The following is an 11,775-nucleotide window of genomic DNA, read 5'->3' as shown; positions in this document are numbered from 1 at the left end:
CCACAGCCTCTGACTCGCAAGACCCACCCTCTAACTCCGGAGATATGGTGTCTGCTTTTGCTGCTGTTCAGCGATGAAGCAAATGGTGCTCTGCACATGCTCCAAAGCACCTTCCTCGTCCTTTTTTTCCACAACGCCGTTCCTGATCTGCAGCACCAGACCCTGGTAACACCGTGTGGGAGGTGTGCATCGCTCCTGCTTCCAAGACGCAAGATCACAGAATCACAAAGGTACCCCAAGCGATTATCTAGTCCAACCCCTAGCAAAGCAGGAACCACATCTAAAGAACCCCTAGTAGATGGGCCATCCAACCTTTGTTTCGGACTTGCAAGAGACGGCTACTCTCAGAGACTGTGGTAAACATTTACAGCTGTCCATAACTCTAGGTCCAAGGTGTGCAAGCTTTCCGCACCATCCTTCTGTGGTCATTTCTCCCGATGTTCATTAGGGATGGATGCACATCCAACTGAGCGGCCGTCAACAGAGCTCCTCTCCCAAAATTCCCTAGTTCCTCTCTTTCCTCCCAGCTCCTTGCAACCAAAGCTCATTCAGTCCTTCTCCTCCCAAGGACAGCTGACATGCTGCGTACGAGTCCCCAGATGCCCACTGCCTTTTTGGTGGCGCTTCTGGAGTCCCGTACCAGGTCCAGGAGTTCGTGGAAGACCACCAGGGCACCATGGTAGGTCTCAGCGGCAGAGATCTCGAAGAAGCCTGCGTCGGTGGAGAGGGCCAGAAGGCGGCCTTCCTCGCTGGAGACAGTTCTCAGGTGCTGCAAGTCCCGCTTGTTCCCCACCAGGATAACGGGGACCTTTTCGGCGCCTCCTCTCTTCTTCAGCTGCTTGATCCTCTGGAGCTGCTGGCGGGCAAAATGGAAGCTGGCGCGGTCGCTGATGCTGTAGACGATGACGAAGCCGTCGGCCCAGCGGAGCTGCTTCTCGTTCAGGCAACCCTGGAGTTTGGCCATCTGCACAAATTTGAACAAGGGCTGGAGTTAGCGAGGAACTTTTATTTACTCCTACGTGGGGCTACCTTTGAAGGTGACTTGGGAAATGCAATTAATCCAGAATGCAGCAGCTAGACTGGGGACTGGGAGTGGCCGCCGAGACCATATAACACCAGTCCTGAGAGACCTACATTGGCTCTCAGTACGTTTCTGACCACAATTCAAAGTGTTGGTGCTGACCGTTAAAGCCCTAAATGGCCTCGGTCCTGTATACCTGAAGGAGCGTCTCCACCCCTGTAATTCAACCCAGATACTGAGGTCCAGCACCAAGGGCCTTCTGGCAGCTCCCTCACTGTGAGAAGCGAGGTTACAGGGTTTTCTTGGTAGTGGCACCTGCCCTGTGGAATGCCCTCCCATCAAATGTCAAGGCAATAAGCAACTATCTTGCTTTTAAAAAGACATCTGAAGACAGCCCTGTTTAGGGAAGTTTTTAACGTCTGATGCTGTATTGTTTTTAATATTCAGTTGGAAGCCACCCAGAGTGGCTGGGGGAAACCCAGCCAGATGGGCGGGGTATAAATAATAAACTATTATTATTATTATTATTATTATTATTATTATTATTATTATTCCTCCAAGGAATTCAAAGGTGATATACATCATTCCCCCTCTCCCCTGTGAAGTACCTCAGGCTGGTTGGGCCAAGGCCACCTAGTGAACTTCATAACTGAGTGAGGATTTGAACTCCGGTCTCCCAGTTCCTAGTGTGATGCTTTAACTGCTACACCACCCTGGCACCAGCCTCTAATGCTCCTTCAGGAAATCGACTTTCAGAAATCCAATTATTAAATTAATTATTCAGGTCTCCAAAAGAGCTTTCTCTCCCTTCTTGCCCGTCATGTATATCTCTGACTAAAGGCACAACATCATTTCAGAGGCCCATCTCTCAGCAGTAATAATCCTCCTACGGAACCTATCAATTTACATATTGTTACTTATTTATTACATTTATATACCCCAGCTTTCCTCCAGGGAGCTCGAGGCAGCGAATATGCTTCTCCACCTCCCCATTTTATCTCTACAACAACCCTGTGAGGCAGGCTGACAGCAAGTGATTGGCCCAAGGTCACGCCCCGTGAGCTTCATAGCTGAGGGGAGGATTTGAACCCTAGTCTCCCAGCTCCTCATCCAGCACCCTAACTGCGGCATCACCGCTGGCAGGCCAGCTTCAGCCAGGCATTTGCCTGTTGTGGAAACTGCCTTGGTGAATTGTGTGTGGTGATGTCTTACCTGGGGGCAGACGGAGTCCCAGATGCTGAAGCAGGCTTCCTGGCCAGCCATTATCACTTTGTGGGTGTAAATTGATTCTGGAAGGGAGGAGAGGTGGGGAGAAAATGTGTTAATAACAGTGCAGGCCGCAGGCTACATTAACTGGTCTTATTTCTGGTCTGTTGGCCATAATAAATTGAGGGTGGGTGTGCCTTAACTCTGTAGCCATGCCTTCAAGGGCAAATTGTATGGATTGTATAGGGCATGGGTGGGGAAACTAAGGCCCAGGGGCCAGATCTGGCCCAGTCGCCTTTTGCGTGTTTTTACATGAGTAGAATGTGTGCTTTTATTTAAAATGCATCTCTGGGTTATTTGTGGGGCATAGGAATTCGTTCATTTACCCCCCCAAAAAATATAGTCCGGCCCCCCACAAGGTCTGAGGGACAGTGGACCGGCCCCCTGCTGAAAAAGTTTGCTGACCCCTGGTATAGCATGTAAAAGGTAATGGTGAAGGGACCCCTGACCGTTAAGTCCAGTCGTGGACGATGGGTTGCGGCCAGCATGACTAAACCGCTTCTGGCAAACCAGAGCAGCGCACGGAAATGCCATTTACCTTCCCGCCGGAGTGGTACCTATTTATCTACTTGCACTTTGATGTGCTTTCAAACTGCTAGGTGGGCAGGAGCTGGGACAGAGCAACAGGAGCTCACCTCATTGTGGGGATTCGAACCACTGACCTTCTGATTGGCAAGCCCTAGGCTCTGTGGTTTAATTCCTTAGCCCTTGCCACAATGCTGCTCCAGATTGATGCAGATTTATGTCCTTTGTTTTATAGCTCCAAGGAACATGATTTGGCTTGCATTGTTCTCCTTCTCCCCATTTTAAACTCACAACAACCCTGTGAGGTAGGTGAAGTGGAGAGTCAGGTTCATGGCCACGTGGGGATTTGACCCCTGGTCTCTCTCAGGTCCTAGTCTGACACTCTAACTACGACAGCACACTGACTTGCAGTGCGGGAGCCCCTCCCCTATCCAGATTAGGACCATATTGTGGTATCTCCAATGTCAGTCCTATTCAGAGGTGACCTGTTAAAAATTAACTTAGGTCCATTAATTTTAATGGAATTTTACTTAGAAAAGTTGCATACAATCCATATTTGCATAGGGTGGGTGGGTGGAGGAAGGGTTATTTATTTATCATTATGCATCTATCACACTTTTCCTTCAAGAAGTTCAAGGAAGCATTCAGAGGGGTTTTTCAACCCCCCCAACTCCTATTTTATCCCCACAACAACCCTGTGAGGTTGGAGATGGTGAATAGCATGAGGTCAAGGGAGGGAGGGAGGGAGGGAGGGAGGGAAGGAAGGAAGGAAGGAAGGAAGGAAGGAAGGAAGGAAAGTGAACAGGTGACCAGGAGGGGAGGAAAAGGAAGACAAAAAGGATTCTATTTATTTATCTTTCAAGATTTATATACTGTTTGATGATCGCAATGAAACCCCAGAGAGCTTTACAAAAAGAATCAATAGCTTTATTATTTCTGCAGATCACTTTGAGCTTTTATTACAACCAAGTGGTATATAATTTTAACGTAAAAATAATTCGTAGATTTGATTATGGGGGGGGGGGGACAGGAAGGGACCAGAGAAGGATGATCTCAAAGGTCACTTACCAATATCTCCATATTCGCCAATAAACCTCCGAGTCAGAAACCGAACCGTCAAAGCTAGAATGTGGGGAGAAGCAGCAATATTAGGATGGCATCCTAATCTCTTGCGGGGGTGCAATTAGTGCCAGCACCGTCCGTTAAGAGTTTGGGTGTAATCTTCGATACCTTACTCTCCATGGAGGCGCAGATTGCAGCTATAACAAAGGCGGCATTCTTTCATCTCTGCCAAGCTAAGCAGTTGGCTCCTTACCTCTCACGCCCTGACCTAGCCACTGTGATCCACGCGACGGTCACCTCCAGACTGGATTATTGTAACTCGCTCTACGTGGGGCTGCCCTTGAGACTGACCCAGAAACTCCAGCGGGTGCAAAATGCTGCAGCGAGACTCCTTACGGGGTCTTCGCTTAGAGATCACATTCATCCGGTGCTATACCAGCTGCACTGGCTCCCGGTGGAGTACAGGATCAGGTTTAAGGTGCTGGTTTTAACCTTCAAAGCCCTATACGGCCTAGGGCCCTCGTACCTACGGGACCGCCTCTCCTGGTATGCCCCACAGAGGAACTTACGATCTTCAAATAAAAACATCTTGAAGGTCCCAAGCCACAGAGAGGTTAGGCTGGCCTCAACTAGAGCCAGGGCTTTTTCGGCTGCGGCTCCAACCTGGTGGAACGCTCTCTCACAAGAGACAAGGGCCCTGCAGGACTTGACATCTTTCCGCAGGGCCTGCAAGACAGAGCTGTTCCACCTGGCCTTTGGTCAGGGCGCAGCCTGACTCCCTCCTCTGGCAATCTTTACAAAACTTTAGTTTATGGTTGCCATCAATTTTGATTTTAATTCATTTTAATCCATTTTTATAATGTTTTATAATGTTGTACTGTTTTAGTGTTGTTAGCCGCCCTGAGCCCGGCTTCGGCTGGGGAGGGCGGGATATAAATAAAATTTATTATTATTATTATTATTATCCGGCTGCTACAGACAGTAAGTCTTTATTTACTGGTTGGTTTCATTATTGCATTCATAGTTCACTTTTCCCTCCAAGGAGCTGGAGGTGGTTCACACGGTTCTGCCCCTCCTCATTTAATTCCTCACAACAACATCCCTGTGAGGGAGGTTAGGCTAAGAGGCAGGGACTGGCCCAAGGTGAAGTGGGATTCATAACAAGAATGATTTGATTTTGGTCAGACTAGAAGTGACAGAAGTGACATCACCATATCCCAGGAGAGGATTCATCCCAGATCCATCGCAATTACAGAGACAGACAGACAGACAGATGTGGGGGATCTTCCTTTGCCATCTATTTCCCCAGAGCCCCATTCTGACATTACCTTTCCCCCCCCCCCACTTCCAATACTGTGCAGCTCCGTGAAGGGGGAAAGCAATGAGAATGGGCGCAGGAGACAGGTTGTGAGTTAAGAGGTGGGTTTAGCCATGGGTCCGTCCTTGCGGTCCTCCTGACATGATACCCAGCTGCTTCTGAAGTGATCACGCCCCACTTGACTCAGAATGTAGGCATTTCACCCACGTTGCAGAATCCTATAAATTGTAAAGTTGGAAGGGGCCCCCAAAGGCCAGTTAGCCCAACCCCCTGCAATGCAGGAGTCACAGCGGCAGAACCTCTGGCAGTTGGCCAACCAACCTCTGCTCAGAAACCTCCACTGAAGGAGAGCCCACCACTTTCTAAGGGTGTCCCTTCCACAGGGCTTGGCCTCTGCCCAAAGTACTCCTACAGAAGCCTTCACCAACCTAGTGCTCTCCAGAGGTTGTGGACACCTGTCAGCCCTACAGCTGTGCTAAAGCCGCAGACAGCCCTCGCCTTCCCCCTTCTCTCCCCGGCAGACTACATTTAGATTGCAACGGGGACTATGTTTTCAAATCGTACCTGTAAAGTGGCTTTACATTGATGGTATTTTATAAAAAGCTGACAAACAGCAGTGACAAAGTCATCCTTTGCAATGTTCAATGAGCTGTTCCTCCTGGCAGGGAGGTCGATCTTATTGTCCCCTGCCTGGAAACCAAGGGGCTTGCTTTGATATTCAATTCCCTGTTTCCTATCCTAGCTCACAGCATAGTTGTGACATGACTAAGAGACGAGTGAGAGGCAATATGAGAGAGCCACCTTCAAATACCTGAAGGGCTGTCCCATGGAAGATGGAGCAAGCTTGGGGGTTTTTTGCTGTTCCAGAGGGTGGGACCCAAACCAATGGATTCAAATGACAAGGAAGGACATCCCAACTCAACATTAGCAAAAGCTTTCTGAGGGTAAGAGCTGTTCGATGGTGGAACACACTACAGTGGTACCTTGGGTTACAGACGCTTCAGGTTACAGACTCCGCTAACCCAGAAATAGTACCTCGGGTTAAGAACTTTGCTTCAGGACAAGAACAGAAATTGGGCAGTGGCAGCGGGAGGCCCCATTAGCTAAAGTGGTGCTTCAGGTTAAGAACAGTTTCAGGTTAAGAACAGACCTCCAGAACGATTTAAGTACTTAACCCAAGGTACCACTGTATCTCCGAAAGTACTGGACTCTCCTTCAAAGAGAAGTTGGACGGCCAGGGATTATTTAGCCGTGATTCCTCCATTGCAGTGGGTTGGATTAGATGACCCTTGGGGTCTCTTCCAACTCTACAGTTCCACGACACCAGCTCCTTTATCCTCAGCAAAGATGGCACTTTGCAGCATAAGCAAGCAGGCAGCCAAAGTCCTGCCCCAATGTGCTTACAAACATGTGGACCATTTAGCCGACCAGATCCAAGCCAACTCCTTAGCTTGAGGCCTGTTTAAAACTGAAAGAAAAACTGTGGAAGCTGCCCTATACTGAGCCAGAGCATTGTTCTAGCTAGGTCAGCCTTGTCCTCACCTTGTATGGGGAGCCTTTGCCTGCCCCCTGCCAGATGTCTCTGGTCACTGGCCATGCTTGCTGGGGTGATGGGAATTGCAGCTCATCAACATCTGGAGGGCTGAAGGTTCCTCACCATCCTCCGTTCCAATGCCCTCCAGATGTTCTGGATTACAACTCCCATCAGCCCCAGCCAGCATGGCCCAGTGATCAGAGCTGATGGGACTAACCCCCAACGACTCTGTAGGGTCATTCCCAGCCCTGCTTGGAGATGGGAGAGGGATCGAACCTGGAATCCCTTTGCATGCAAAGCCAGCACTTGGGGGTCACTCACCTGACTTGCCCACCTTCCCAGCTCCAATGACGAGGATGTTGGCTTCCAGTTTGGGCAGACTCCCTTCGGATATCTTCCCGGCCTGCTGGAAAGCCATCTTCAGCTTGACCAACATTTGGAGTTTTAATCCCCTGGAGGAGAGGGCGAGCAGAGAGCTCAAAGGGCGCAGCTGGCAGGGTGTTCTAAAGTCGCCTCTTGGCAAAGTGCTTTCCTTCCTCTGCCTCTGCTTCTCTCTCCCTCCTTCTCTCCTGCTGGCATTTTATATAGCGGAGAGGAGGGGCGGCTGCTTGAGTGGCAGGGACAGCCAGGAACAGCTCTGCACTGTGCGTTCTGTGTTCGACGGAGCCTGGATATAGCAAACAGGTCACTGAGATATTGCACACAGGTTATTTTTGACAGAGTCTTTGTTTTTTAGCAGATCGTCCGTGGAAAAAGAAACTCTAGCTGAAATGGAGGGGGGAACACAGGCTGGTGTACATGGTCCCCCCCCCCTGTCATTTAACCTGCACAACGACCCTGTGAGGCAGGTTAGGCCCAATTACTGGCCCAAGATCACCCAGGGAGCTTCACTGTCGAGTGAGGCAGGGATTTGAATACTGGTCTCCCAGTTCCTAGTCTGACACTCTTAACCAGTATGTCACGCTGACCATTGTGCAGAGACTGCAAGAAAAAAATTGTATGGATAAGCAGCACCCTTCCTACAATAAGCACCCAGCGGGAGAGCAGAACACCTGGAAGGAATGCCTGGGTGTGGACAATGCCTTTGGCTGCCCTAACGTATACACCAAGCAGAGAATGAGCTTTCCTGTGGAACAAATGTCAGTCTATGAGAAAGAAGCAATTCAGGGCTTTGGGGAGAAAATTGCAAAGGGCATCATAAGAGGAATTTTTAAAAAGACGTCAGCAGTGGGCAGAAGCAACGCAAGGAAGCCAAATGGATTGTTTTTACTTAGTTGCAATATTTATGGTGCTGTTGTTTTTTGTTGTTATTATTTCCATATAATTTTTTATGGAAGTTTTAAAGATAAGGAAAAGAAACAAATTTCCAGAAGATAAATAAGCAGGTAATGAGAGAGAGAGAGAGAAGAAAAGAGCTACTATGCAGCACTGATGTATAAATATTGTGGTTTAACGAATACTTCTGCATATTTGGAAAAGAAGATACTGTGATTTTATTTTATTTGAAATGTTCATAAGGGGATTTATGAAAACTTGAAAATGTCAGAACGATTAAACAGAACAAATCTGGCTTTCATCATCATCATCATCATCATCATCCCGCTAGAACAGCAAAAGAGCATTGCTCAGATTTTAATTAGTTTTCCAAGGTCTCACATACACCTCCAGACTTGGCTGGACCAGGTAGCACCACTCTGCAGCTACTGCCTTGCTCCCCTGTGACACCCCCCCCCTACATTAATGGGGAAAGAGGCCGTGGCAAACCTACATTTGGACAAGCCCAGCGTGGACAAGCCCATATTCTGCCTTCCCAATAAGGCACTTCCTTCTTTCTAAGTTCTGAGAAGAGACTAAGGAGAGGTGCTGCCACCTTGTGACCAGAAAATAAAAAAACATCCCATAAAGACTAGAGTCACCTCCAGGCAATCATCTTGATTTTCATCTTGTTCATCTTGATTTGTTTGAATCAGATTTGCAAGGAGGTTTGATGACACTGGTTATCTCCAATTTCCCAGGCTGAACATATCCAGCTCCCTCGGCCGTTCCTCACAAGGCTTGGTTTCCAGGCCCTTAATCATCTTGCCCACCTTCCTCTGCACACCTTCCAGCTTGTCAATATCCTTTTTAAACTCGGGCGCCCAGAAGGGGACACAGTACTCCAGGTGTGGTCTAAGCAAGGCAGAATAGAGTATTACTATTGCTTCTTTTGACCTGGACACTATACTTCTGTTGATGGAGCCTAGAATGAGCTTTTTCTTGCTGCTGTAAGGTTAAAAAAAAAAAGTAAACGTAAAGGACCCCTGGATGATTAAGTCCAGTCAAAGGAAACTATGGGGAGTGGTGCTCATCTCACTTTCAGGCCGAGGGAGCCGGCATTTGTCCACAGCTTTCTGGGTCATGTGACCAGCATGACTAAACTGCTTCTGGCGCAACGGAAACACCGTGACGGAAACCAGAGTGAACGGAAACACCATTTACCTTCCTGCCGCAGTGGTACCTATTTATTGATTTGCACTGGTGTGCTTTTTAACTGCTAGGTTGGCAGGAGCTGAGACAGAACAACAGGAGCTCAACCCATTTTGTGGCTTCGAACCACCGACCTTCCAATCAGCAAGCCCAAGAGGCTCAGTGGTTTAGACCACAGCGCCACCCACTGTGGCGGGTGCATCACACTGTTGACTCATGTTAGGTGAGGCTGAGAGACAGGGACTGGCTTTTAAGGTTGCCTGGTGTGAAAGTTTCATGATGGCCAAGTGGGGTCATGAACCCTCTTCTCCCAGGTACTAAGAGACTGGCACTCTAACCACTAATGGGGCAGGGAGGAAAAATGAGGATTTGTCTCCCTCTGGTAGGATCATTTCAACCTCCCAGATAACAATGCAATGCTGCAAAAGCAGGTTGCCTCTGGAGCTTTCCCGCTTCAGCAGTCAGTGGTTGGCAGGCTTCTCCTTGTTTTCCCTTGGCTTGTTTCCCTAGACTTCCTGAAACCCACACTTGCTTCCTTGCTCATTGTGAAATTTTCTTATCGATTTCCTCCATTGTTCAGGAGTTGATTAAAAACATTGATTGTTGGGATGCCAGCTGACCCAAGGAAGAATGTGTGGCCCTCACAGCCTTGGGAGGTTGCAAAGAAATAAATAAGTTCCATAACATGAACCCATGTGGTCGGTGCACAGTAGAGCAGAGTTGGGGAATTGGGAATTCTTTGCAGCCCCAGAACCACATTTCGTCAGGGACAACTTTCTGGGGAGTGGCGGGGTGGGGACTGTGTGTCAGGAGTGGGTGTGGCCAAAGGCAGGAAGTGGGTGGAGCAACAGAGATGACTTTGTTCAGTAGATTTATCCCTCTCCATCCACCATCCAAGCAAGCAATAAGCAAACTGTGTGTGTGTGTGTGTGTGTGTGTGTGTGTGAGAGAGAGAGAGAGAGAGAGACAGACAGACAGACAGACAGACAGACAGACAGACAGACAGACAGACAGAGACAAGCATGACAGGGATAACCACCCAAAATGTAATGGAATACATTTACAGTGGTACCTCGGGTTACATACGCTTCAGGTTACAGACGCTTCAGGTTACAGACTCCGCTAACCCAGAAATAGTACCTCAAGTTAAGAACTTTGCTTCAGGATGAGAACACAAATCGCGTGGTGGCAGCGCAGTGAGAGGCCCCTTTAGCTAAAGTGGTACCTCAGGTTAAGAACAGTTCCCGGTTAAGAATGGACCTCCAGAACGAATTAAGTTCTTAACCATCCCCCTGTTCTCATCCAACCTGATGCCCCCATGGGAAACACGCGAGTAATGGGAACCTGAGCACAAGAGCCCTCTCCCCTCATCATCTGGCCTGGTGAAGAGTTCTGGAGAATTCTATTATTATTATTTTCCTTATACATACTTTTACAATACAATACAATACATCACATAGATATTTTTAGCTCTGCCAAGCTTGCGACTTCCCTCTGTCCCTTCAGCGAGTATCCCTTCTTTTCTTATATCGCTTATTCTATTTTTTAACCTTATATCTGTCATACATTGTAAGAGCTATTTCAATCCTGCCAGTGTTTTTAAAGTTTTACAGCTATCCTTTATATACACCATAAATTTATTCCAATTTTCTTGAAACCTCTGATTGTCCTGATCCCGAATTCTTCCGTCAGTTTGGCTAACTCCGCATAACTCATCATTTTCGTCTGCCACTCCGCAATAGCAGGAACTTCTTGCAATTTCCAGTTTGGGCAAGCATGTTTCTTGCCGCTGCTGTGGCGTACATAAAGAGTCTTTGGTCCACTTTCTTAATTTCCTTCCCCATCAAACCCAACAAAAAGGCTTCTGGTGTTTTGGGAAAGGTATATTTAAATATTTTCTTGAGTTCATTATAAATTACGGTAACTCCCAAAAGTTCTTAACTCCATCCGCCTCTTTGCAAAAGAATTCTAAAGCTTCCTTGTTCTCATGCAACATTTTGGCTGGGCCTAATAAAGATGTGGATTTTGGCCTTGTTCTGACACTCAAGGTAGATTCCTTGGCTCTTTGAGTACCTTGGGGTGATGGAAATAAAGCGCTGTTCCTGCTGGAGCCAAGCCAGGTTTGAAGCCCAGGTTTGGCTCCTGGGAATGAGGATGGAAGATGAGTGGTGTCTGTGTTGGAAAATATTCCTCAGCATCATGATGTTTTATATCTCCCCATCTCCTGTGGTGTTTTAAGTCAGCCTCTGCCAGTCTGGTTCCCTCAAGGGACTAGCTGGAGCCACTGGGAGTTATAGTTCAAAACATCTGGAGGGCACCATCAGAACATAACAATTGCCCTGCTGGATGAGGCCAGTGGCCCATCGAGTCCAGCATCCTGTTCTCACAGTGGCCAACCAGATACCCCAATGGGAAACCCACGATCAGGAGTTGAGCACAAGAACCCTCTTCCTTCCTGTGGTTTCCAGCAACTGGTGTTCAGAAGCATTGCTGCCTCCGACGGTAGAGGCAGAGGGCAGCCATGATGGCTATTAGCCACTGATAGCCGCCATCTCCTCCATGAATGTGTCCATTCCATGTTTA

General features: G+C 48.1%; 1 protein-coding gene across 1 annotated transcript; it reads right to left on the bottom strand.

The window, feature by feature from the left end:
• Nucleotides 1-324: 324 nt before the first annotated feature.
• Nucleotides 325-7,301, bottom strand: LOC309330704 (ras-related and estrogen-regulated growth inhibitor-like protein). The gene is made up of 4 exons (XM_081842538.1): nt 7,048-7,301; nt 3,881-3,934; nt 2,234-2,310; nt 325-964 (listed from the first exon to the last, which is right to left on the bottom strand). The coding sequence occupies exons 1-4, from the start codon at nt 7,160-7,162 to the stop codon at nt 545-547; spliced, it is 666 nt and encodes a 221-aa protein (XP_081698664.1). The 5' UTR covers nt 7,163-7,301; the 3' UTR covers nt 325-544.
• Nucleotides 7,302-11,775: the final 4,474 nt, after the last annotated feature.

This window comes from Podarcis erhardii (assembly GCF_964252035.2).
Source record: "Podarcis erhardii genome assembly, chromosome: 15".
NCBI classification, from domain to species: Eukaryota; Metazoa; Chordata; class Lepidosauria; order Squamata; family Lacertidae; genus Podarcis; species Podarcis erhardii.
This window is presented reverse-complemented; position numbering and strand designations above follow the sequence as displayed.